The following is a 27,670-nucleotide window of genomic DNA, read 5'->3' on the forward strand; positions in this document are numbered from 1 at the left end:
CACTTGTCCTTGCACACAGCAGGGTGTCTGATTTACCACCACCTATGCAATGAGTTCAAGCCTTCACATTTGTCCAGCTTTACCCAGTGCATGTGGCAGGTAAAGGACTGCCCTTGGGACTGGCTGGCCAATGTCCCTGTCCCCTGTGCATGCCCCCACCTCGCCCCATAGATGATGCTGGTCAGCACACCAACTCACGAGGCTGCACCGTGCCAGAACAACCCAAAAACCACAGTGGCAGGCTGGTGGTTGGTCCCTGGAATAAGGGTCATGCACAAACCCTCTCTTTGGTGTCAGGAGCTCCTCTGCCAACCCTGGGCATGGGGAAGGGGCAGCTGCCAGTAGTTCCCAGCATCCTCCAGTGCAGGGTCTCATTCTGCATCACCATCCAGGAGTCTTCCTCACTTTATCTGTCCCAGGGAAGTCAGACCTTTTCAGCTCAGCTCATCCTTTGGATGATCTGCTGGCTGAGAATATGCTGGAGGAACTGGGAGCTGCTCAGTAGCACCTCAAGGGGGTTTGGAAGTGCTGTATCAGAATTTCCTTGTAGGTGCTCCTGATGGCAGGGTAGGCTTGGAAGGGACAAGACAGTGATGTCCAGATTCCCACCTCCCAGAGGTGTATTACGCTGCTCGTGCTGGCACGTGCCATAGACCTTCCTAACAGGAATCAGCCTTTGGGAGCAACATACAGAGAGGGCAGGAGGGTGCTCTGGCCTCGGTGCTGGCATCTGAGCAACCCTGCCTACCCCACTCCCAGATACACCCAGGGCAGACAGAGGCAGCCACCACCAGCACCCACGTCAGCCCCGCAGGAGCCGAGGGTGCCAGCAAACCGCAGGGCACGGAGCTGCGCGCCTGTGACGGCCCCAAAAATCTTTAAAGTAAAAAACCATGACACAAATCTCCACCACACAACATCACCCCAGAACCCCACCTAAAAGTAAAGCTCATAACACCAGTGAAGCATCACACTTCGTGCAGGGCTGGGTGGGAGAGGCAGGAATCGAGGGAGAGGAGAGGGACACGCACGCTCTCTCACACACACACACAGAGCACACACACGAGTTCCTATCACGCTTGAGGTAGAACATTGCTTTCAAAGGTTTGGAAGTGCTTTACATGGGAACAACGACAACAATAAAGCCACCAGGGTGGCAGGTACAGAGCATGACTGCTGAGGTAGGACCAAGCTTGTACTGACCAAGTGCTATGCTACTTGTTTTTTGAACACGAAGGAAGACGCAGGTATTTCTGCTTCCCAGAAGACATTCATTCCGGTTGAGGTAGGTTCTGAGTTCACTCGGGTTGTCTGTCCAAGTCTGTCAGTAGCCCTCAGGCAGGCATCCTTTGACACACACACACACTCTTTTTTTTTTTTTCCTTTTCTTTTTTTTTCATATTATTTAGAGTCAATCAGCAAAAAAAGGTATCCTGAGAAACAGAGAAAGTGTACAAAATCATCGAATCCACGGAGACGCACCCTTCCTGGGCTGCCATTTTTGGAGTCAAGTGAGAAGGATTTCTCCAGATCCAGTCTTCTGGAAATGAAAAATAGATCCCAAAAGTAGTCCTAAAGCTGCTGACTGGGGAAAAAAGTCTGGGATGCCAAGAGAAGGAGGCTCAACCGTATCCCCAGTCTGTCAGAGATGGGAGAGTTTGCCACACTCTGCCAAGGAGTCTTTTACTTAGCAGCTGCAGGGGAGAAAAAAATCCATTGTGACCAGTCTCCATAAAACCATCGCTGGAAGAGACCCACCGAGAGGTCCAAGAGTGGTCAGAAAGATAAAACTTCACAAGAGTTTCCAAAAGGCTGTGTACATATATATATATTTATATATATATATATATATAAAAAAATAAAGCAAAACAACAAAAATAACAATCAGACCATAGAAATCTTCAATTGACCTGAGATTGACGACTCGTCGTAAAGACATCACCAGCCGTGGGTTTGGTTTCCAGCCAACTCCTACAAGAGGGTTCGAGTCTGGGCAGTTTTATCCTTCATTGGTGGGACCTTGGTTGGGAGCTGGAGCAGCAGGGCTGCCGCTGCCAGGGCTTTTCAGGAGAGGGTCTGGCTGCTCCTCGATGAAGCTGAACTCATCCAGAGGGAGGGTGGTCAGCTGGGTGTCGTCCTGGGTGGCCGGCGAGCTGTGAGCTGACTGAAGAGAGAGAAGGGGACAGTGCAGTGATGGCAGCAGGTCACCAATGCTCTTACACATGCAGCCATGTCTGCATTCACAGAATCACACAATCACAGAATGCCAGGGGCTGCAAGGGACCTCGAAAGATCATCTAGTCCAACCCTGCTGCCAGAGCAGGACCACCTATACCAGATCACACAGGAATGCATCCAGGCATGTCATAGTATCGGTCAGGGTTGGAAGGGACCACAAGGATCATCTAGTTCCAACCCCCCTGCCATGGGCAGGGACACCCACACTAGATCAGGCTGGCCAGAGCCTCATCCAGCCTGGGCTTAAACACCTCCAACCACCTCCCTGGACAACCCATTCCAGGGCCTCACCACTCTCATGGTGAAGAACCTCCTCCTCACCTCCAGCCTGAATCTCCCTGCCTCCAGCTTCATTCCATTCCATTCCCCCTGTCATGAATCTCTCCGGAGAAGGGAGACTCCACAAGCCCCCATGGCAGCCTATTCCAGTGTTCTGTCACCATCACAGTGACAAATTTTTCCTCATATTTTCATGGAACTTCCTATGCCTCAACTTCCCCCTGTTGCCCCTTGTGCTGTCATTTGGCATCACCGAGCAGAGCCTGGCTCCAGCCTCTTGGCACTCACCCTTTACATATCTATAAACATTAATGAGGTCACCCCTCAGTCTCCTCTTCTCCCATGCATGCTCCCATCCTGCTGGACTTACCGCCATTCCCTTATCCTGCTGCTCCTGGGATGGGGATGCTGGGAATAACCTCTCCAGTTCATTCATATCCAGCTGCTTTCCATTCAGGTCCCGGTCCTCCCTGTCCCTGCGAGCAGCTCCATTCAGGACAAGGCCAGTGGAGCTCCGCTGGCTCCTGGGGATCTGTGGGGTTGACAGCTGCTCCTGCACGTTTTTGCACATCAGCAGCCTGAAAAATGAAGAAACAGAGACTGAGGGTGAGCAAAGCTGGGGCCTCCTCCCTGTTCCTTCCCCCAAGCCTGAGTCTGCCTTACCCTGTGCTACATTCCTTTACTCCTTAAATCCCTCCTACAGTCACCTCTCTTCCCTTTGCCAGGAAAGGCCTTCTGCTTTACAGGAGGGGTCAAGGTTTGCCAGAGCAGAAACAGAGATGGTCCTGGGAAGCACTAGGTTCCTCAGGGGGAACCAGAGCTGATGGGATGTATTTGGAGAAACCCACTGGGTCTGCATGCTTGGGAGAGAGGCAGGAGCCATGCTGTGAACAGCACCTGGCCTTCCTAGGAGCTGGGCTGTGCAATGGCCCAAAGAGCAACAAAGCTGGTGAAGGGTCTAGAGCAAGAGTCTCCTGAGGAGCAGCTGAGGGAGCTGGGGTGGTTCAGCCTGGAGAAAAGGAGGCTGAGAGGAGACCTTTTGCCTCTCCACAACTCCCTGAAAGGAGGTGGGAGTGAGGTGGGGGGCAGTATCTTCTCCATAGTATCAAGCGATAGAACGAGAAGAAGTGGCCTCAGAATGCACCAGGGGAGGTATAGGTTGGAGATGAGGAAAAATTTCTTCTCTTAAAGGGTTGTCAAGCTCTGGAACAGCCTTACCCAGAGCAGTGGTGGAATTCCCCCTTCCTTGGAGGGATTCAAAGGCTGTGTAGATGTGGAGCTGAGGGACACAGCTGATCCTGTGGTCGCACTGCGGGTGCAAAACCTCTGCAGCAATACCCACATGCCACTGGGGACCATCAGCCCCTGTGAGCAGTGCTGTGAGCAATTCCTACCTTCCTCTGTACCCAAACATGAGGAAAAGGACGCAAAAGATGATGCAGGTGACGCCAATGTGGATCCCAATGATGATGCCAGTGGCAGAGGTTTTATTGTTCTGCTCATCCTTCATGCAGTCACAAGGAGGATTCAGCACTGCCAGAAGAAAGGGGAAGAGGGGGAGGTCAGCAGTGCTGTTTGACTGTTGCTCCTTCAGCGTTTGGGGAGCCCAGAGCAAAGCTTAGAGCCTGAGCAGTGCTGGGAGCCATGTTTGGGGCAGAAGAAAGCAGGATGTGGAGCTGGGGGTGGGCACCACCTGCCAGAGCAACTCTCCTGCTTCTGGTACCCCAGAAAAGCAACCATAGCAAGCATAGGGCTGGTGGGTCTGAGTAGGCAGATCCCAATGAGATTAGTATTTACTCCAATGTAGACAGAAGAGTAATAGCTGTTTCTTGAAGATATTCCCACTGGAAGGCTTAAAATGCTTCCAAGAGCAGCAGGATGTTTTTCACACATAGGTGAATATGAAAGGTGTGATCAGTTAGAGATTCCCTCTAGAGATTTCCTCTTTTCTGCAACAAAATGCAGTGCTCATGCTCTGCAGCCTTTCTCCTTTCCAAAGCCATGTGTCCTCCTTTCCCAGCACCACTGAAGGTTAAAATGTCCAGGAGAGAGGAGATGCTCAGCACACCACATCTCATCCAAGGATTGCAGCTCCTAGCTTTGGTATGGGGGTTTGTTCATGTCCATGGCTTTACCTCTGGCTCAAGCTTAAGGGACAAAACTGGCAATGGGAGGGACATTTGGTTTGTCCTTGGTAAAAAAGCCATCAGGTTGGACTGGCCAGTGGGGATGCTGCAAGCCACGTGGCAGAGAAGTTAACCCTACCAGCACTAAGAGGTCCCAGCCCTGTGGAGTTTTGCTTCACCTTTACTTGTGATGTGGCAAAGAAACAAGTGGCTGAAGGTGAGATGCAAGTAGAGCCATGGGTGTCTGGAGTCTGTGTCTGGCCTTGCCACCAGGAAAGTTTTCATAACCCACCTCCAAGCCCAGTGTCCCTCTCACCTGTCCTCTCCACAGTTTCCCTCAAGGACACGAAGCGGACAGTTGAATTTCCATCCCCATGCTGGTTGTAGGCGAGGAGCTTGACTTCGTACACCACTGATGCGTCTGTTTGGAAGGAGACACAAGAAGATCATTTCAGGTTTAATCTTCAGCATTCCCTCCCAGAGTGATGCTTATGTAGGACACACATCTTACACACAAGATGCTGCAAACAAGTACCTGCTGCTGGGAAAGCCCCCCCAGAAAAAAACACGGGGGAGAGCTGCAGCATCTCCTGCTTAGCAGCTTAGCATGTGCCCTATGAGGAGAGGCTGAGAGCCCTGGGGCTTTTTATTCTGGAGAAGACTGAGAGGGGATTTAATAAATGTTTATAAATATCTGAGGGCTGGGGGTCAGGAAGCAGGGGTCAGGCTCTGCTCAGGTGTACCCTATGATAGGACAAGGGGCAATGGATATAAACTACAGCACAGAAGGTTCCACCTCAACATGAGGAGGAACTTGCTCACTGTGAGGGTCACAGAGCACCAGAACAGGCTGCCCAGAGAGGTTGTGGAATCTCTTTCTCTGGAGACTTTCAAGACTTTTCTGGATATGTTCCTGTGTGACCTGAGCTAGATTCTGTGGTCCTGCTCTGGCAGGGGGTTGGACTTGATGAAGGTCCCTTTGAAGGTCCCTTCCAAATCCTAACATCCTATGAACACACCTGAGCCCTCCCATCACATCCCTCCTGCCAGGGTCAGGAGGGGACCTGGAGCAAGCTGTCACCATACTCACCCAGGTGGGTAATGTTGTATGCTGTGACGTTGCTGGGCAGCAGCACCGGACCTGTGTACTGGGAGAGGTGAACCTTGCGGTAGTACAGCTTGAAGCCTTCGTGCTGGCCCAGTTTGATGGAGGGCTCCCAGGTAGCCAGGACAGCAGTGCTGTTAATGACTTTAATAAAGAGGGATGGCATGGCTGGGACTGAAACAGAGAGAGAAAGACAGTGGGTTGCATGTGCTTTTTGAGTCTGCGCAAGGAGAAATTCCTCAGCAGTCTTTCCCTGTGTTCATTGCACCACAGAATGTCCTAGATGAGAAAAATCACATCAGACCAGATCCTGGTTTAACAGCTTTGAACTTCTTGAAGGAGCTGGAGGAGCTTCCAAAGGTTCCCTTTGTTCAGTTCAGCATGCAAAGAGGCTACTTTGACGCTCCAACTGCAATCTGATGCTCAGCCCCCTGGGGTCAGGGCAGGAATGCAGCAACTTTGGCAACAGCATTCCCAAATTCCACGGTTTTGCCCTTGCCCCAAAGGCAGTGAGGACCTTTCAGAGTAATTAATCCCCCAGGGAGGAAGGAACCAGAAAGGATGGAGGTAGGGAATCTCTAAATGCATGCTGGGTACCTGCACCAGCTTGCAGGGTGCACGGGAACTTGCTTTGCCCATCAGCTTTAGGAGGGACGTTTGTTACTCTGTGCTGGGGACTTCCGAGAGACCAGGGTCATCTACATTAACAGTCCTAGGTCCCTGAGCAGGTGGAGATCCCTGCAGAGCTGTGGCTGGCTTGTTTAGGAAGGCAGGCACTTACCTGGCCTTAGGGGTGCATGGGTTTAGCTGGGAAGATGTCCCTGCTGCTGCCCAGTGTCACCGAGGCCGGAGTGAAAGCTCCCCAGGATGCCTTTTGCTCCAGTCAATGCCCTGAACCCTCTCTGTGTTCTCAGGGTGTGCTGCAGAGGGGTAATCACAGCCATTCCCTCACCAGGTCCCCAAAAAGCTGCCTGGCCCCATCTTGTCCATCAGCCTGGGCTGAGAGGCAAACATTTGCAAGCCAAAGCCAGTTTCTTTCCAATGGTTTAAACTAGAGAGGGTGATCCAGACTATATAGAAGGAAGAAATTTTTTACAGTGATGATGGTGAGACCCTGGCCCAGGTTGCCAAGAGAAGTGGTAGATGCTCCATTCCTGGAACCATTGCAGGTCACATTGTTTGGGACTTAGAGCAACCTTCTCTAGTTGCAGATGTCCCTGCTGACTGCAGGGGAGTTGGGCTAGATAGCCTTTAGAGGTCCCTTCCAGTCTATGATTCCTGTGAAGCAGACATTTGGGGTTTCCAAAGCTGGTTCTGCCCCAAACCCACATGCAGAGCTGGGACAGAGAAGACCACATTTCCCCCAGGGCTCTTCCTTCCCCTCTCCCTCCCTTTCTCCTAGACTGATCATACCAACACAGAGATATATCTCAGCAGAATTATGATTCTTTTCCCCTACTACATTTCCACAAAACATCCTTGGGCCAAATGGTTCCATCAGTCTCCCCAGCCTTTGACACCATTCAGAAGGTGCAGAGCACCAGGTGCTGCAGGACCTGCCCTGCCCAGAGGTCCAGAAGGCAGAAAGGGTTTTGGGTGCTGCTCTACCATGCAGTGAGCTTGGATATACCCTACAGCAAAATTATCCAGCAAAACAACAGCCCTGCTTCCCTAGCAGCCTCCAGGCTTGGAGGCAGAGCTCTTTTTCCAATCCCACATGATTCCGAGCTCAGAAGTTCCCCAATATAAGGGCTGCTTGGCTTGCACTGGGCTGCTGCTGCTTTTTGTTTTGTTTTCCCCAAAGGGTCTCTAAAGGCTGAGCAGTGCAAACATGGCCTCTGGCAGAGAGTTCAACAAAGCCACTTAGAGAGTGATAGGGAGAGGCAGATGAAACATGGCTGTTAGTGCAAGACTGACAAGAGTAAAAAGGGCATTTCCTCCGGTTAATGGGAAAAGCCAAAGCATACAGCACTACAGTTTGTCTTTTCCCAGGCACTGAGAGCTCAAGCTTTCCCACAAGGAGACTTAAGGGAAGGAAAGACATCTCTCCTGGTGAGAAGGAGGACCTAGGCTACCTGACTCTTCCCAAAGCGATGCCCTCTTTCAGGTTGCAGGGCCTTTGCCAGATGCCCTCCAAATAAGTACAAAGGGAGGAACAAGTCTTTGCTGACTTGTGAGCATCTCCATGTGGATTCAGGAGGAAAGACTTGGAGCATCTATCCTCAGTGAGGTTATGAGATTCCTCCCACTTGAGAGCTGCCCATGGGGAAAACATGGGCTGAAGTACACTTTGTGTGCAGGATGTACTCCGGTTCAGATGAGAAGGTTGTGCTTCACATTTTCTGGGTGCAGAGCAGAGTCGATTCTATCCATACCAGAAGGAACCACTCCTCCCAGGGCTGTGTACTTCTGCAATTCAACAAAGTTCTCCCTCTTATTTTTATAAAAGAAATTCTCCCCTTTCCCTTTAGGACAAAAATCAGGAACTACCTGGATTCCCCCCTCTGAGAAGCTGGACTCTTGCTTACAGCATCACTGGCCAAAGGATGGGTGAAAATGCCACAGAAACTGCATTATGCCAGGGCACAAAGAAACCCTGATGTGGGCCCTCCTGACTGGTGACGAGTTGGCTTTGGTTTATGGGTGCAAAGCCTCACAGTTAATAAAAACCACAAGAATCTCTCTCCTTTGATGTATGGAATATATAGTATTTATTCAAGCTTTGAGTATATATATATATATATATGTATGTATCATATAGCTGATATGGATGCACTCGCAGAATGCACGTGCTGGTCATGTCATTACACAAATAAGTGTATACAGATGGAGTATACCTGCGTGTGTGTGTAAATAGAAGTGCACACAGCAGTCTGTAGGTGCTTCACAGAAGTATATATAAGACATAGTATGTACTATAAGTGAGGCATCTCCCTCATGCTAAGGGCTGGGGTACTTGTTTTCCTCTTCCGTGCTGTTTGGAATTTTCCCCAGGCCATTTCAACTTTCTTCTTGAAGGTGTCTTTAGCCGAAGATGACTAAAGGAACAGTCTTCACCCTAGAGAAATGTCAAAAAGTCCTGGAGAAAATCCTAAAAAGCATTAAAAGACAAGGAGAAGGAGTGTGTGCTGCTGAGTGAAGCGGAGAGAGGCTGAGATTTAAAAGACAACAACAGGGAGGAGACGAGAGGACCTTCAAGCAAGAGAGTTTGTGGAGGACAAGGTTCACTTGAGTAGTTTCTTTGTGGCATCTTCCCTTCTACTTTCCACCCTAAACTAAAAGGAAGGAGCATTGTGCTCCTAGAAAGCATTGCAGTCTTCAGCCAAGCACTCTCAGCACTTTCATAGCTCTGAAAAGTTGAAAGCAGCCCTGATCCTCACTACCTTCATCATATTCCTACTCCAGACAATACCTGTACAACTTTTGCACTCAGAGCAGTCTCTAGCTGGCAGAATCTCTGCTGGCCAACAAGTGCTGCCCAAATTCCACCAAACCATGCCTGCCTGCCAGATTCAGGCTCCATGTCCTTTCCACATGAGGCAGGACACAGCAGTGTGGCACCATGAGGGCCCTGCCCCCATGGGGCTTCTCACACGTCTCTGTGCACATCTCACGTGCATCATGCTGAGCTGGGATGACAAAGCCAAGACATAGCATATCAAGGAACTACTGTCCCTTTCTGAGGCTGGTAGCACAGACCCAGGGGCTGTCTGAGCTTAAGGCAGTCACAGCTCCCTGGTGCACCTCAGGAAGGCACGGAGTGAGATGGCTTGGCTGTGAGAAGAGGCATGCTTGCAGTGACAACAGCTACTGGCTCCTGACTCCCTGACCAGTTCTCTCTTCTGTGTGCAGAAGGCAACAAGCATCCAAGTGAAACAAAGCAAACAAATCAAGCCAGAACAGGACCTTTTAAATCTCTTTTTATCCTCCTACAAAACAAAAGCAAGCTGGGGTTGAGTAATCTCAGCCAGGTCAGCTTGTCCATCCTGAACGTGAGGCTAATTGCTAAAGCCTCGTTACACAGGACAAGCCTGTTTTAGAGCATAGCAGAACACGACAGTGATGCCTTGAAACTTCAGAGAGACAAGAAATTTATGATCCCACAACCAGACACCTAACTATTTGTGTCATGATTGAAGGCAACAATGACAAAAAGTCCTCTCCAGCTTGACCCAGGCTTCTGCAGAAACCCCGGGCTCTATGAAGCATGGCTGGCTGCTAGCTCCAGTAGCTGAACTCAGCGCACTGGATCAAGGAGTTTCACATTTTGCCTTAGTCCATCCTTCTGTCTCTAAATTGGAAGGAAAAACAAACTCAAAGTGTGACTGATGCCCTGCAGAGCACCAAGGAAAATAAATGTGCAGAGCAACAACCCAGCAGGGGGAGGATTTATTGGCTTAAATGCTGCAGCAAAAATCTGCAAGGGATGAAAATGGCATGAGAACTGGATCCCTCACCTGGAAGTCAACACACTCTTTCATCTGATCCTAAATAACATCCTCACACCCAAGGCCCTTTCTGCTGCAGATTCATAACTATTGAGTGCTCATGAGAATGATACAATGCTCCTAAGAAATACATTTCTGTGTGAAAGGAGCCAGGATTCAGAGATGCTGAGGAGATCTCCAGGAAAATACTCCTAAAATGCTGACAGATCACAGCGAGGCTGTGGTTGCTATCTGGTGTCTGTGTGCAAGGGTCCTGCATTAAAGCATCCATTTTCTTACTCAGGAAGTTAACTGGTGGCCCCAGCTGGGAGGCCAAATCAGGGGAAAAGCCTTAACAGTGGCCCTAACTTGCCACTGAAACAGGAGGCTGCTCCACGGCAGGGATTTGTAAGTCAGGACAGCTCAGCCTTAGTGTGATTTCTCCAGGGCAGAGCAGAAAAAAATATCAGATGTATAGAAGTGTGGCACTGCTTGAGTTAAGAGCTGCGAGTACCAGAGCTGCTGAAGGATGCTGAGATGCTGCTTGAGCAGGAAATCTGCACTTAGAAAGCAGTGTAGGAAAAGCCCAGAGCAGCTGCAACGCAGAGACCAGCCAGACCTGCACTCCCCCCAGCGCCACAACATCAGCCGTGCCAGGCAATGCTGTGTGTAAGGCCAGTAGCTGATTCCCCACCCCCCACCCCCCCAATACAAGTGAGGTTCAAAGGATGGTGCAGAGTACAAGGAGGAGCAGGAACAAGGAGCATCAACACCACAGGCAATGTGCCAAAGCGCTCCGCAGCGGGTGTCAGGGTGACCGGCGCTGCTGCTACGCACAGTGGGGTTCAGCATCTGATGGTCCCAGCACAAAGCACTCCTTACCTTCTCCCAGCGTGCTCACCACTGTGACTTCTGAGGCTTTGCTGGCACCCCGGGAGGTGTAAGCCTTGATATAAAAGCTGTAGCTGGTCGAGGGCTCTAAATCAGTCACTAGCTGCTGGAAGGTGCTCTTGCTGACAGCCTCCTGATACTCCATCTCTACAGGATCTGAAGTGCAAGGAGAGAACGGAGCAGTATTAGGCTTTGCAATAGGTAAAGAGACTAAACAGATGTTGCAAATGGTAATTGTGGTCCTTAAGGTGGATGGGTATCTGCCCACAGTATCTGCTGCTTTCTGTGCTCTTTGCCAGACACCTAAGTGGGCAGCAGGATCTGACAAGGCAGCTTCACCCTCCCGACCCTTTTGGTGTTTACATAAACATTGCTACCTCATCTGTCTTTCAGAAACAGGGAGGTGATGGAGAACATGGGTGGCAGCACTGCCCACTGCACTGCAGACCTGTTTTACCCAAAGGCTTGTGTTGCTAAATTGCACAAGTCTGAGGATGCTCTGGGTAGTGGATAGAGCACCCTACCTGCAGCCTTCCGAATGTGCAGCACGTAGCCGATGATCTCCTTGGTGTTCTGCAGAGGCTCTCTCCAAGACACCTGGATGGTGGTGGCAGAGACCGTCTCAGCCTTCACGTTCTGCGGAGGGCCAGGCAGCCCGTCTGCCCACAGCACAGTCAGGCGAGCGCTGGCCTGCGTGGAGCCGGCGCTGTTCTCGGCGATGCACTGGTAGATGGCTTCATCTGTCTGGTTGATCCCATAGATGGAGAGAGTGCTGGGTGGGGACACAAGAAGGACAAGTGTCTCACTGAGTGCTCTGCAGTGGACATCCCGGCAGTGGTCAGACTCAATGATCTTAAAGGTCTTTTCCAGCCAAAGCAATTCTATGACTCTGTGATTCCCTCCCCTCTGGCCATGCCATGGCCCCCATACTGGCTCTGATGGCAGGGCATGCCACAGGCCTCCCTTTCAACAGAAAGCTTCCAGGAAGCTTTTGGGATCGTGCTTTTGGGGAAGGAAAAGTCCAGGAGATGGATGCTTCATTTCCAGATCCCCTGACTGGACAGATTGTCTCACCTGGTAAAGTCTGTGGTTCAGATGGGGACAGAGGGTGGGATGGGAAAGGTCCAGGATCTGAAGCTGTGGGTGCAGGGAGATCCCAGCCTCAATACAGAGGCAGCTCTGTGGCAAGAGCATCCATACACCCAAATCAGCTTTAACTGGCTTAGTTCCAGTACACTCCAGTGAGACCCATCCAGGCACCGCACACGGTTGCTAAGCCAAGTCTAATCAAGCGCAGCCAGAAAGCCCTCTGGTGATGCTCTAATTGCATTATAGCACATTAGAGCAGTCTTAGGGTAACGCTGGGATTAGCTGACTTATCCAACAGGGTTACAGCCTCAGCTCCTGCTTCTGCATATTCAGAAAGATGACCATGAGCCAAAAGCCAAAGCTCACGAGCAGGTTGCAGGCTTTGCCTGTAAAACCTCTGAGCATCTTTTTCATGCTGGTGCACCGAAGTTCACTTTCCCAGGGAAGCAACCAGGACAGTTCCTCCAGGTTGCTCTCAGGGACCTCCACACCATGATTAGGTGCTGGTTTCAACCTCTAAGAAAAAGACAGGCACTGGCTGCCCTGGTGGAGAACATCCCTAAAGGAGGAAGAAAAAGCCAGTGATGTATGGGCTTCCCAAATGAGAGTGTTTCTGAGCACAGAGCCCACCTCTGCAACCTTCTCCAGGTGGCTCAATGAGTACAGGGACAACCAGGATCCTTATACACGTGGCCACATGAACTGAAGGCCCTTTCAGCACTGCATAACCCTCCAGTAATGGATGTGTACAACCAGAGGCAGCTCATGGCCAGCCCAAGGACTGCACTGCTCTATCTTCACAACACCACCAGCAAACACTGACTCCAAAGTAGCTGTGCAGCAAATGAGATCTCTCTTGCTGTTCAGCCTGCAAGCAGCTTTCCTTAATAATACTTGGTCACAAACAGGGACCCACCCCTGCTCTCACCAGGGCTTGCTCCCTTCCTCAGAAACCAAGCCTGGAATGACATGATTCAATTTGTGTGCATAAAATCCCACTCACCACTGCCACCACTTCTATTTTACAGCATCCCACACACATGCACCACTCTGCATTAACCCCTATTTCTGCATCTGTATTTCCAGTCCTGCCCAGTTAGTTTGAAGTATGGTTTGCTTCTGGCTTGGCATGAATGCCTGGGAGACCACAGTGATTGGAAGCATCATCTTGTGGCTTTACACCAACTTGGAGCTTTTTGGTCACTGTCTTGCTGTAAGGAATGACTCAAACCTTACAAAAACCCACATCTACTGCTTCTGGGGAGAAAGAAATGTGGGGTTTTTTTTCCTCCTGCAATGAATTCCAGGTGGAATTAGGACTTGACTGCACATGAGTAAATCCCAAGCATCCCTGCCCATGCAAGAGGCACTTCACAGCTTTCTGGGGGTATTAATCAAAGCTGCCTTTTATGTAAAAGAAAATCTGTAAATGAAAACCTGTACATGGGAAGGGGAAACAACAAATAACCTTCACCTGCCTGCCTGCTTCTAATTGCAGCAAAATATTGGCCTTCCCATATTAAAATTTCCTATTGCTGTTGATTTAACGTCCCTATTTCTGCCTTGCAAATTATCGGGACCACGGTGAGTGAGCAAATGTTTAACAGTCATCTATTTATGTCCTGTGCCTTTGTTTCCTTGGAAACATTGTAAATGGAATATCAAATGTGATGGTTTCAGCTGATACGGTGATTTTAGAGAATCAGCCCTAAGCTCCTCTGATAGCCACGGGCTCAACGTATCTGATTAAATGGAAGGAGAAAGGCAGGGCTGGGAGGGGGGCACAGGGAGGAAGGACCCTGATGCGTGGCTCAACTGTGTCAACAAGAGCTGATTCTTGTGAGGACAGATGGCAGAAGGCAGGATTATGCCATCCAAAAAGCTGTACTTGCAGCTCTGCACTAAGCAGATGTGTAGAAGGAGCAGCAGAGCTTCCTTCTGCCCCCTCAATGCAAGGATTATTTCCAGGCGGCCGCTGCGCATCTGGGCACCCGGGAGCAGCCAGGCTGGGCTGGCACACAAGTACAGAACTGCATTAGGTTTACCAGGCACAAGCAGCCCAGGAACAATGAAGAGTATTTAGACCTTGCTGCTTTCAAGTGTAGTGGGAGGGGACTGTCCACCTCTGCTCCGCCCTGGTGAGACCCTACCTGCAGTAGTGTGTCCAGCTCTGGTGTCCTCAGCACAGGAGTGACATGGACCTGTTGGAACAGAGCCAGGGGAGGCCACAGCAATGGTGTGAGAGCAGAAACCCCTGTCCTCTGCTGTGAGAACAGGCTAAGAGAGCTGGGGTTGTACAGCCTAGAGAAGAGAAAACTCCAGGGAGACCTGGAGGCCTTTCATTACTTAAAGGTTCTGAAAAGAAAGCTGAGGACAGGCTTTTGAGCAGGGCCTGTTGTGACAGGACAAGGGATGATGGTTTGAACTAAAAGAGGAAGATTCAGATAGATAGAAGAAAGATATTTTTTCCAATGAAGGTGATGAGACACTAGCCTAGGTTGCCCAGAGAGGTGGGAGATGCCAACCCAAACCATTCTGAGATTCTATGATTCTATTCATTTGATTTACTTGGAGAAAGCAAAAGATACCAAAGAGAGAAGAGGGAAGCCTCATTGGAAAGCAATGCAAGGGTGTGAAGAGCCTGATGGCAACAGCACGATGCTGAAGCCAAAGGCATCTTTCTCCTGGGAGGACTGCTAGTGAGACATGCTGTTCTCACAGGCAGATGAAGAGCACTTGACCACTGGGACCTGGAGCTGGCCAGAACCTCAGACATCCCAAGTGCCTCTCTGCAGAGGTCCCAGGGCAGCTGGTAATGCTAGCAAGCAGTCAGGTCAAAATAAATAAATAAACTAAATTTCTGCAAAATGGACATGGCAGATAGCTGGGGACTTGTTTCAGGCATTGAAAAGTTCCTTTTCCTTGAGCTTTACAAGGCTGTGTTTGGATGCACCATGCAATCAGAGCCTCAGCCATCCATCACTTAGGACCCACATTCCCTGAAACAATGAGCAGACAATGGGGGGTCAATAAAACAATGGGGGTCAAGAAAGCAAGCGGAGTTTTGGTGATGCCTCTAAACCCGGGTAAGGAGCAGAAACCAAGCATGGAGAATTGGCAAGCAGAATGCCCAGCATCTAAACCCCTGCTTCAATAGTCTAAGGGGTTTCTCTACCTGTTGGTTCCTGTAACATCCCCAACCAGACCTATAAACAAGGCTGCTGACCTCCTGGCAAATCCCTGTGTGAGTCCTGGTAGCTGTGATGAGAAGAACAGGAGCTAGCCGTGAGCTACATGAGGCCCAGCATCATCCCAGCTGACACCTCTGCTGGGCATCCATTTTCATCTTAATTACTGACAAATTCTTGCTGCCTCCACCCACCGCATCGCTGCTGGGATGTGGAGGATGTGGTGTGGTGAGGTCAGCTTCAGTCCAGCAGCTTTCCCAGGTTTTGCCGCTTATTGTCTTTTTCTTAAGGCAGCTCAGACAAAAGGGGAAGATGGAGTTGCTGTGTGAGGAGGCACAGAGCGTCTCTGTGTGTCAGCCATCTGAAATATGCAGTGTCCTTTTATTTTTTTCCCATCACCAGGGGAAAAAAATAAAAAAAACCTGTCACTGTGGGACATCTGCTGTTGGAAAACTTTCCTGTGAGTGCCAGACTGGCAGTGCCGTGAGCACGGCAGACGAGGCGAGATGCCAGAAGGCTTTCTGCTGGTCACCAAAGCCGCTTGGCGAGCAGAGGGCTCCATCACATCCCTGCACAATGCCCTGACAGGCATTGATGGAAATGGGGAGAGGAGGCGCTGCAGATTCACACCCGGCTGAGCCGAAACGGGAGGCCTCCGCTGCTCGAAAGCCCTGCTATTCCCAAGCTGTCTTCCCAGCTCATAGGCAATCACGATGACTGATCTGGCTGGGGTCAGGGGTCTGGGCCGGTGACCGGAGATCAGTTTTCCAAAGGCTCCTCTGAAAAGTCTGAGAACTGAAGGAAGCCTCTTCATCGATTCAGCAGCACAAAGAAGAAGAGGGGCCCATCTGGAAGGACATCAGCATGCACGCACATGGACGCACAAAAGAGGGAGTGTGATGAAATTAGTGCAGAGAGCTGCCTGTGGCTGGCGGGGAGAAGAGCATTTTAAGTGCCAGCAGCCACAGAATCACAGCATTGCCTAGACTGGGAAAGACCTCTCAGATCGTAGAGTCCAGTCATTAATCTAAAGCTGATGAGTCCTTGACTAAACCATGTTGCTAAGCACTACACCTTCATGCCTCTCAGGTACCTTCAAGGATGGTGACTCTCCCACTGTCCTGGGTAAGCTGTTTCAACGCTTCATAACCCTTTCAGTGAAGACATTTTTCCTAATATCCAGCCTAAACTCCCCTTGGAGCAACATGAGGACACATCCTCTTGTCTCAATAGTTGTTACTTGGTTGAACAGACCAACACCCACCTGGCTGCAATCTCCTTCCAGGTAGTTGCAGAGAGTAAGAAGGTCCCTCTCTGCTGAGCAGCTTCCCAGCCACTCCTCCTCAAGCCTGCAGCATTGCCAGGGATTGTTGTGGCCAAAGTGCTGTTTGTGGTTGATGGTTTCCATGTCTGTCCTAGTTTTAAGCAGCCCAACAAGCGCAAGGAAAGCAAAGTTGTCCTGCAGTTTATTTAGGGAGGAATATTTTCCCTGATGAACACTGAACATTTGTGCCCCTTGAAGTGAGTCATTCCCAGAGCACTAAAACAAGTGCAAGCCAGGGAGGAAGACTTTACAAAGGAGACAGTTCATAAGCAAAGGTCACCGAGGAGAGCAAACACCACCTGAGCTCAGGTTCTGCTGAGGCCTTTTTCCAGGGGAACAAATGAAGTCCCTTAATTACCATTTTGTAAATAAAATCTTCTTGGAAAATCAATATTTAGAGCCTGCCTTCTCTGAAGATGTTGGCCTTTGTTCCTTGCTATTACGGCAATATAAACCCCACGGTGTGATATACTTCTGGCTGAAAATTACCCCCTGAACCTGATTGGGTCAAGGGAAGAAAAGCAATAAAGCTTTCAGAGTAGTAATTTGGGTACTATTTCATGCTTCCTTGTAAATTTTGAAGTAATAACTTAGAAAGCATGATTTTACACAAGCCCTCAATTAAATTGGGCCACCCCTTCCTCCTGCAGTAAGACATCTGCTTTCAGGCCAAGCTGGTCATGCCAGGTGGGAATCACGCTGGAAATGCCTATTACACCTCTCAGGCATTTGGATCATGATTGATCCCCATCACCCCAGGAACAACACAGGCGAAACTGCATCTCTGATGAACAGAGAGAGACAGACCCTGTGGCTGCCGGACACAGGAATGGTTCCACCCAAGTCCAAAAGCCTCCATCGGCTTCTCCAGCCGAGAGCGTGGCTGAGTGCGGCATCACCCCGACACCCATCGGCTCCATCAACCTGTGTGGCAAGGCAGCCCCATCAGCAGCTCCTTCAGTGATTTTTATTCACAGCTTTTAATGGCAAAGCCCACAATTCCCCATGCCTGAGCCTTCATGCATTTTTCATTAACAATTATCTGCTATCCCAGAACTGCTTTTGATTTTTGCTAATCATCGATTGGATATTTTGTTCCCACACAGCTGGCATTTTCAAAACATAACAACCACCTCTGGAGAGGGCACAGCAGAAGGCTGATCTTTAATGCTAATGTGACCAGAAACTGTCAACACATCAGGTGATGAGAATTCACATTGGAGGGACCACAAGGGAAGAGGTATTTATCGGAACCAACCCATGAGGTTTATTTTACTGTGCTCAAAGGCTGGAAGTTGCTTAGCAAATGATCATCTGACGTCATACCAGCAGCCACAACCAATCTGTCATGAATCCAGCCCTGAAGCTGCTGTCTCTCATTCTCAACAATGATGGACTTCTGGAATCCCTTGACCTTGAGGGTTTGCTCCTCTTGGGTTTGCCGTTGGAGAGACATCATGGGGTGAGGCAGATGCCAGAGAACCCTTCTCAGCTTTGTAAAGCAACAGTTTTGTGGATGCATCTTCCCATGGGCTGGGGGTTTGTACAGATATGCTACTGTCTGCAGGAGCCATGCCTCAAGCTTGCAGGAGCAGAGCACACACCATCTTCACCAGAAGGGTGGTGAGACACTGGAACAGGTTGCCCAGGGAGGGGGTGGAAGCCTCATCCCTAGATGCTTTTTAATGCCAGGCTGGGCAACCTGATCTAGTGGAGGGTGTCCCTGCCCATGGCAGGGGGGTTGGAACTGCATGATCCTTGGGGTCCCTTCCAACCCTGACAATTCTGTGATCTTCTGCAGGTCTGGACCTCATTTCCAGCTGTGCTTGTTTATGTGAACGAAGTTGCTCCTAATGCTACGTTTTGCAATCAATTAGCACCTGATATGATTTGGGATGATTTACTCCTTTTTTTCTAAAATATCCCTTTGGGGGCATTCAGACCTTTATTGCCATATTAAGCAGAGTTTTAATCCAAATGAATTTTCTAGGAAACCATGTAATCTAATTAAAAAGCTCATAGTGCTGTTTAGTGGCTTCATTACTAGTAGCTTCAAGATCCATCTTTACAGGGACAAATATTTTCCAAGTGCAACAGACTGATAAATCCAAGGCATAATCACAAACTGATTCTGCCTGGAACTAAGTGGGTTACAGCTCTTAGTCATGCCCATGAGGATGAAACAAAGGACAACTTGAGAAAGCTCAGAAAAAAACCCACCAGCCGTTGATCTGTTTCCTCTAATTTACAGAGCACCCAGCTCCGCTGTACCAGTGAGGGCATTTTTCAGGCTGACAGCTCTGGAAACCACCAGACATGGCCACTTGCCTGAAGCTGGGGGTCAGAGTAGACCAAGCCTAGCGTGCAAGAAGCTGAAAGTTCAGCATGGTGGAGAATGATGGCCTTAGGGCTCAGCTTTACAATCGCGTTACTATGGCTTGAGAAGATGCCACGTGTCAGCTGAGCCCCAGTAACTGGCGGAGCTCCCCCAGCCTGTGCCAGATGCGATGTAATCTGATCACTGAGCTCGCAGAGGAAAAGGCTGATGCTAAATTGCATTAAATGGTTCCCATAAGAAAACGATTACAGCGATGTTCACCAAGGCACAGCTCATGTGGATGTGCAGCGCAGCTCCAGGAGACACAGCCACGACCAAAGACCTTCTTTTCACCTTCCTCCACCAGTGAAGAGGAGTGGTTTCCTAGGTAAGACATCTTGGTGCGATGCAAAGCTGGACTCAGTGTGAGTTTTATCATGGATTTAATGACTGCTTGCACAGTCTTCAGTCACTTCTGACTGCTTCCTGGTCAGATGCACTAATTTCCCTTCTGTTTCTGCTCTGTTCATATCCTAAGGGCAGGCATGCCTCAGAAGCCCATGCAATGAACTAGACCATCAGCCTGATTGTACTCAGCACTGGTGAAGCCACACCCTGAATCCTGGGTTCAGTTTTGGGCCTCTCACTCCAAGAAGGACATTGAAATGCTGGAGCATGTCCAGAGAAGGGCAACAAAGCTGGTGAAGAGTCTAGAGAACAAATCTTGCAAGAAGTGATGAGAGAAGTGGGACTGTTTAGTCTAGAGAAGAGGAGGATGAGGGGAGACCTCATTGCTCTCTACAACTGCCTGAAAGGAGGTTGGCGTGAGGTAGGGGTTGGTCTCTTCTCCCTGGTATCAGGAATGAGAGGAAATGGCCTGGAATTGTGCCAGGGGAGGGTTAGGCTGGATCCGAGGAAAAATTTCCTTCCTACAGGAGTGGTCAGGCATTGGAACAGGCTGCCCAGGGAGGTGGTGGAGTCACCATCCCTGGAGGTGTTGAAGAAACGTGTGGACAAGGCACTTTGGGACATGGTTTAATGGCCACGGTGGTGTTACATTGACAGTTGGACCTGATGATCTTAGAGGTATTTTCCAACAAAAATCATTCTATGATACTATGATTTTTTGATTGAGTGTCACCTGTTTGTGAACACACAAAGCTCTCTGAAGCTCTAAAAACATCCATTCAGGAAAAAACCTCTATTGACCTCTATTTATCTGTCTTATCCCTCTTGCAATGCAAATCCTTCATTCTTTCATGTAACAAAGCTTTACAAGAGCCTCAAACATCAAAACAGAAAGACAGGTTATAGAGCAATGTAGAAAAACAAAATCTCACTTTTGACTTGAGGAACAAGCCATGGTAGCCACATAGCACTTTCCAACAGCCTAAACTGAATGTCCAGACCCTTCAGCAAGGGTCATGAGGTGCATTTCTTCGTACCCAGAGCAGCTATATGACACCATAGAGCAGAAATCTCCACCAATAACTGAGGTTTCCAGAACAAGTGTTATTATTTTTCAGCATATTGTTCCATGCTATTTCCATAGAAACTATGTTGTCAACTTGTAATTTCCACACTAAGTGCATCCCACTGCATCATTTCCCCAGCACAAACATCCCCATCCCCTTGCATGAAAGTGCAGTTATTTAGTACTCAAGAGCAAATGCTCTTCCCTGGTGAGATAAGAGGCTGAAGTTTAGTGAAATTCAGCTTCCATGCAAATATTGTTTCAAATGTATTTGCATTTGCACACCCACTCAGGTAAATGTTCAGGGGTTCAAGCATGCCTCTTTCACTGGGCAGCAAGTGTGGCCCCTGCCAACTCCAGGGACAACATTTGGTCCTTTCAGAAATACCCAGGTGATGATCAGACCGAAGACAAACTTTTACTATGTTCCTGCACCATCAGGCCAAGCCTAACACTGATGTCCTAATACAACAAAGCATGAAGCACTGAAATGAAAGCCTGCAAAGCACAGCTGGTAGGACTGGAGAAGTGTTTTAGTATATCAAAGGCCAAGATGAATCCACAGACCTGCTTCTGGACATTACCACCTTCACATTAGATCATTGTGATGCAGAAAGCAAGGCAACGTATCGCCCACTTCCCTTTGCCACTGGAGTCCAAAAAGGGCTTTAAATTCAACCCACCTAGCCTGCTAAAGCCAAGCTGCCTCTAAAACACTCACTTCTCAAGCATCAGGGCTGCAATCTCTCTAGGTCACTGATGCCCATCTTGGCCCCAAGCACATTACCCATTGCCCAGCACAACAGAGCTGTGGTGAAAGCAGGGCTTGCAGAGCTCACCAGAACAAGCTGCAGAGCCCACTGCTCTCTGCCAGCCTTCACCAAACAGTGCAAAATGAGGTACTGCACCCCACATCTGCCCCAGATCTGCTGTTGGCACAAAAGCTGAGGCCTGTGTGACCCAGTTTGCTCTTTGCCCAAGAAGTAAACCTGTAGGGACAGCTGTTTTTAGACCATCAGTCCTCCATGCATGGTACTCCAGATGGATGCTTGGGAATGGCACAACCCAGCTGAAGGTCTCGCACAGCTCTCCACCCCATGCTGCATTGCCAGCAGCCAGCACAACAGGACTTACCTGTTGTTATTCTTCAGCTTAATGTGGTCGCTGGTCTCCAGGATCTGCCCATTCCTCAGCCAAGTGATTTGTGGGGGTGGTTCCCCTTGAGCCACACATGTGAAGATGGCAGTAGTCCCCACAGGCCTGGAAATGGACTGGGGATGCTGCACAAACTCTGCAGGGGCTGAAAGGAGGAAGAAGAAGGGTGAGAAAAGTCATGATGATCCCACTTGTGATCACAGCTTGGGCTTCAGTAAGCTTCCTCTGCCTGGGAACATGAGATCCTTGGCCAACCCACAGCACAGGCAGGAGGTAGCTATTGTTTGGATGGTGTGTCTGTAATCAATTGGTCATCCATCTTGGCAGTTATGGCTTCACAGAAGGCACTTGAAGGTCAGCTCAATACTTTATGGAGAGTGAAGTGAGCTCTGCAGGGTTCAGGCAAACAGCATCAAGATGTAAGCTCCCTCACCTCTCCCCAGCCTCCTACTGAAAGCAACCCCAATGCTGCAAAATAATCTACATCTGACAAAGGTTATTGAAAACTGCATCCTGCCTGTTAGGGGAGCAGGCCGGGAGGTCAGCAGTCTCTGGTCACTTGCACACATGTAGAATGGAAAACATGCTCATAACCCTTCAGAGCGTGTGGCACCATGCAGGGCCATCATGATATAAATACCAGATTTGCTGCAGACTCTCCTGGTAGCAATAGCCTGGGAGGACTTTTTCACCCTCGGGGTCCTGCCAAGCCTAGCAGAAGACTCCACCACGCCTGTAACTGCTGCTCGCTCCGTAACCACATGTTTTCACCTTTAACAATAACATTTTTAAATGGAAAGTGATTTCCCCCCTTCCAGCAGCTCAAAATAGATTTGAAATCATTTATCAGAGTAAACCAGCACATCAGGCTACAGAAAGCAGGGCCTGAGAGACACTAGTGAGTTGATTTGAGCAGTTACGCTTCAAAGGGCGAGGTGATAAATATACTCTATGATGCTGCTGAAACCTAAAATCAGGTGGAACCAGCAGCAAACAGATAAGAGACACAGGCCCATAATGAATTTACCCACCAGTGTCATGTAACGGATGGCTGGTGTCAAATTCTTCCGACACAAGCAAGATCATCCAGGGAGACACGCTTGGTGCCACTCACTGCCATCTCCTGAGCCTGGGGTTGGTGGGCTCTGCCACCAGCAGAGATGCTCAGATGAGAGAAAGAACCAAAGCGATCCAGCAAAACATGTTGAGGAGTGGTCAAGCTGCGGGTGGGAGCACAGAATGCTGGATGTGACCTCTGGAGATCATCTAGTACAACCATCCTGTTAAAGCAGGGTCACCTAGAGCAAGTTCCACAGGATCATGTCCAGGTGGGTTTTGAAAGTCTCCAGAGAAAGAGACTCCACAACTTGTTTGGGCAAGCCTGGTCCAGTGCTGCAGCACCCCCATAATGAGGAAGTTATTCCTTAAGTTGCAAGAGCAGAGCCTTGAGGTTCATGACCAAAAAACCCCAAGGGGTTTGCTGCAGGGATATAGCTCTTCCCCAACTGCCTCCATGCAAAGGAAGAGCATTGCTCCTGCTGCAACAAGACCAAAGCACAGTCCAAGATGTCTGTAGGAGCAAAGTCCTGCACATTACAAGTTCTGCAAGCAGAAAGACACAGGAATTCACTGATGAGCCCTGTCTGCCTCCAAGGAGCCCCCTCTTTCATTTTCAATAATCAAAGGGAAGTGGAGCATGGCAGGTCTGACTTATGTTAGCAGTGGGGGGTGTCCGCCGGCAGAGTTTACTGTCAGGCCACTTCTGCCACTGCTCGGGTCTACTAATGAACCTGATCGCAACAACCTAATGGGCACGTATTTCCAGAACCTCCTGCTAAACTTCCCCGGGTGCAAATCGATCCCTTGTCCTTTCATTTCCCTCCTCCATTTCTCCCCCTCTAGACTTATAAATTACAATAAAATTCAGGATGGATTCAATAAAAGTTGGAAGCAGGGAGAAACAGGAGGGACCCCCCCCCCCCATCCCTGCAGTGAATGGTCCCTTTGTGGTGTGCAATGAGAGCATTAGAGACTTGATTTTCAAGACTTACTTAACTTCCCGCCTCCTGCTTTGTGCTGGCTGTTTTGCAGGAGCAATTACTTTGCAAGTGGCTGTGCACCTCCCTGCTTTCATCTGGGCTCCCGAGTCGCACCCGCGCTGCTCGCAGGTGCAAACCCGCGATGCCAAGGAAGGGCACAGCCATCTTCCAAGCTTCATTAAAGATCCTGCTGCTTGGCTCTCTGCCTTCCCTCCCCACGTTGCCAAATCTCAAACCCGCCGCTTGTTCCTTGTTCCAGCAGAAGCAAAGTTTAAATATGGAAAGAAGCACCCGGCGTGAGCCCTCCGGAGCCGCCAGCTCCCCTTATCCTCCCTTATTAGCCCGTGTCAAGAGGGAGTAATTGGAGCGGTGTCGCGTGTGACTCGGGGCAGCCAACGTGCAGCTGCGGCCGCTGGCTCACTGCCAGTGATGCTATTCAGGACCGCGGCCCCTCGGGTTCCTGCTCCCCTCTGCTGTCCCTCCTAAACACAACCAGATCAAAACCCCAGTCCCTGGTTAACTTGCTAAAACTCTCTGGGGAGCAGGCAGCCACTCCTTCAAACCCTGCTGTGCCAAGGTGTCCTTTCTCGGTGGCACCCCTTGCTGCAAATCACGGGATGCTCTTCCACTGCTCCTGCTCCTCCTGGCTTTCTCCACACATTGCTCAGTCACATTCAGGTTTCACCCTGCTCCCTTTGGGGCAGGTGGACTCACAGTGTGGAGGTACAACAGCAGAAATCCATGGAATTAAAAGGTTGCTTCTCCAGATCAGCAGCTTCTGACATCAGAGAAAGGGCATGGCGTGGCATCACCAGAGTCTTAACACAGGGACATAGAATAGCAGAATCATTTGGTTGGAAAAGACCTTTAAGGTCATTGAGTCCAACCACTGAAGTCCAGCCACTGCTACAAGGACATGTCCCTCTGCTACTCCAGACGAGGGTGCACCCAGCCTGGTGCTCCCAGGCAGAGTGCCCTGAGGTGGATACTGGTGTGTGGTCTAGGGGTGAACAGCTCATTTCCTGGAGAGAAGATCATCTGTTCTCCTCCTACATCCTCTCCCTGCCCTTTCAAATGATTTTGACAGGGAGTTTTCCACCTCTGGCCCTGGCTTAGCAGGAGAGTAGAAGCAAAGCCTTGCCTTCAGTCAAGCCCTGTCTTCAGCCAAGCCCTCCACCAGACTCATCTTCCATAATTAACAGAGCATCTTGTCATTGCTCATCTCAGAGGCACAGTGGCGTCTCCCTCTTCCACACTACATGCCAAGAGGCCATCATGGGTGGTAAGAAGAAGCACTTCTAAGCCCTCCATGAAGATTTTAACAAAGATGGTAACGAAGATCACTGTTACGAGTAGAGGATTAAAAGCTGGCAAAGACGAGTGTGCAGGATCCAGCCCTAGCTTATGAAGTATGAAGAAATCAGAGCATTGATTATTCAGGACTCAATGGGAGGGAGGAGACCATGCAGTTTTAATGAATATTTAAAGGCATGACATTAGTATCCAAAAGCAGTTACAATACCCCCCAGAATCATTAACGAAGTGCTTCAATAGCTATTACTGTGCTCAGCAAACTGTGAGAGCATGAAGATGCATCACAACAGTAGGTTGTAACAGGAGACGTGGATGGGTTCCATCTCTTTAGGTACAGGCTGGAGCTCTGCAGCAGTGCTCCCATGTCACCTACCACTATACTCATAGCAGGATGCTCATGAGGGCTCAGGCACACCAACTCACTCCAGCAACCCAACAGATGAGATGTCAGTGCTGCATGGGAGCTTCCCTTGAGAAGAGAAGGAAAACATGGGCAGTAAGGAGAGTGCTCCATGGGGCACAGCGAGCCATGCAGCATCTACTGAAGCTGGTTTTGCAACTTAAATCTATGGCTAAACTCGAGGACAACTGAAATGTCACAGAGCCAAGCCTGAACCACAGCAACTGGAATGCATCTGCTGCTGAATTGAACCCTGCAGCCAAGGCTGGCGATGCCAGCCAGCAAGAACCACGGAAGGAACATCAGGACACACAGCAGCAGCCGGGTCTGCCGGACCAAGCAGCGCTGCCCAGTTCTGCCAGCAGCAAGCAAGGCGAACAAGGCAGCCATTGTCGGCAGAGCCTTCAGAAACATGTCCTTAGGATGGGTACTCATTTATGAGATGGGATCTCATTTTTCTGCATAGCTTTCAGGAGGAAATGAAGCGTGGAGTGGAGAACACTGGTGACCATCTGGCCATTCACAGCCCATCAGTTTGTTATGACACCAAACACATAATAAAGCACAAAAGATTGCACAGGAGGTAGAGAGAAAGCGCTTTGATATATATTTTTTTCTTTTGCCTTCTCCTGCAGCCTGCTCTTCCCTTGCACCACACGCAAGCACAGCCTCTCTTGCAGCCGGCGACGCATTCGTTCGGCCCTTCCACAACTCCCCCCGTGAGACTTTCATTGGCAGCCCGGCACAAAGCAATATTCAAATGGCTGCGCCAGGATCTGAAGAGAAAATGGAAACTTTCTTCTGTGAGAACCTTACAAAAGAGATCAAAGGAGCCTAAATGGCCAGGGGAGGGCAGGGAGGGAGGGAGCGGGGGATCAACGCCTTCTCCTCTGAAGGGAGGAGGAATTCCCAGGAAGATAATCAGATGATCTGAAGGAGAGGCTGCAATGAGAAAGAACATTACTGCTGGAGCAAGAGCAGAGCCCTGCGCCGGGACACCTCTGCCCACGTGGCAGCGGTGATGGGGACAAGGACCACAACGGGCAGCAGGAGGGAGGACGTGGTCTCAGTCCCAGCCTCCTGCTAACTCCTTGCCTTACAACAGGAAACATCGCTCTTTCTCCTCCAGTTTCCCACCTATAAAACTTGCCTCCTTCAAAAGATGAGGGGCAGGTTAATTTGTGCCTCCACGCACTTCAAGGGCCCCTGTATAAAGGCAGCAAGTACCTGGCCTGGCGTGCTTTGAGGACACTGTATTGTCCTAGCGCTGTGCTAACTTCCTCTCCAGCCAGGCTTTTGATAGCCTGCTCTTTGCTTTTATTCTCCTTACGGATGTAATTTGCATTGCTGACATCTTGACAAAGATAAAACCCACGGTCTCCCATGTCAGTCATTATCGCTGTTTTCTTCCCAGACAAACCTGAACAGCAATCATTTGTACCTCTCAGCTGGAAAATTCAGGCAAAATGAGATTCAGAGGAAGGAAAAGCTGCTTCCAGAGGGAGGGTAAGCAAACCTGGGATGCGCCCAGCTGCTTGGAAAGGGCCTGCCATGAGCTTCCCCAGGGAACAACAGCCCTCTGAAAAATATGAAGCATTTTATGGGTGAGGAACACAAGTAGGGGTCCTGGACACTGCAGCTCATGCCTAAAGACTTCATCAATGACACACTGGCCATGCCTCTCCACACCACTGCCAACTTCTCTGCTAATGCTGAACACAAGAGCAACCAACCCCCTTCCAAAGTGAGGCTGGGCTCCAATGGGTCCTGCAATTACCATTTTAGGGACAAATTTTCATCTTGGTTCACCAGGTGAAAATTCACAGTGATTCAACCCCAGAGGAACTCCCGCAATAGCCCAGCTGCCCAGGAGCTGATATTCCAGTCTCCAAAGAAACTGAGAACTGCTGATCTGTAGTGATGAGAAGTTGCTCTACCTTGCCCCCCCTTATCCAGTTGCTAAAAGGAGCAATCAACAGTGTTCAAAAGCTGCATTTTTACAACTTCAGGGCTTTTCCAAGTAATTCATCTTGGCTCTGCCTGCCTGCCTGCCTCATAGCATTTGGATTTAGCAGACCTCTGCTACATGGAGCATGTGCAGAGCTGTCCTGCAGCAGCTTGAATGGATTTCTATCAGTACAGCAAGGCTGTTCTCAAAACCTTGAGTTTCACAACAAGAGAACTCACAGGTGTGCCCAACATCAGGCAGCTGGGAGGTCCCCTTGTTGCACTGGTCACCCAAAAATCCAACAGCAAAAGAAATAGTGAGTTTTCATAGGGTCATATTATCATCTCAGTTGGAAA

The 27,670-nt window shown here is 49.7% G+C and overlaps 1 protein-coding gene across 1 annotated transcript in view; it reads right to left on the reverse strand.

The window, feature by feature from the left end:
• Window positions 1-414: 414 nt before the first annotated feature.
• The window catches only part of IGDCC3 (immunoglobulin superfamily DCC subclass member 3), a 111,709-nt gene continuing 84,453 nt past the window's right edge, over window positions 415-27,670 (reverse strand). Inside the window, exons 7-14 of the mRNA XM_068143496.1 lie at window positions 21,593-21,758; window positions 11,591-11,838; window positions 11,058-11,222; window positions 5,734-5,922; window positions 4,960-5,064; window positions 3,912-4,050; window positions 2,888-3,095; window positions 415-2,164 (exon numbers count right to left, since the gene is read on the reverse strand). Coding sequence (XP_067999597.1) covers window positions 2,000-2,164; window positions 2,888-3,095; window positions 3,912-4,050; window positions 4,960-5,064; window positions 5,734-5,922; window positions 11,058-11,222; window positions 11,591-11,838; window positions 21,593-21,758 — 1,385 coding nt within the window. The 3' untranslated portion in view covers window positions 415-1,999. The remainder of the gene's footprint in view (window positions 2,165-2,887; window positions 3,096-3,911; window positions 4,051-4,959; window positions 5,065-5,733; window positions 5,923-11,057; window positions 11,223-11,590; window positions 11,839-21,592; window positions 21,759-27,670) is intronic.

The sequence above is a fragment of the Melanerpes formicivorus genome, unplaced genomic scaffold, assembly GCF_026170545.1.
Source record: "Melanerpes formicivorus ecotype bairdi unplaced genomic scaffold, bMelFor1.0.p_v2 SCAF_10, whole genome shotgun sequence".
Lineage (NCBI taxonomy): Eukaryota > Metazoa > Chordata > Aves > Piciformes > Picidae > Melanerpes > Melanerpes formicivorus.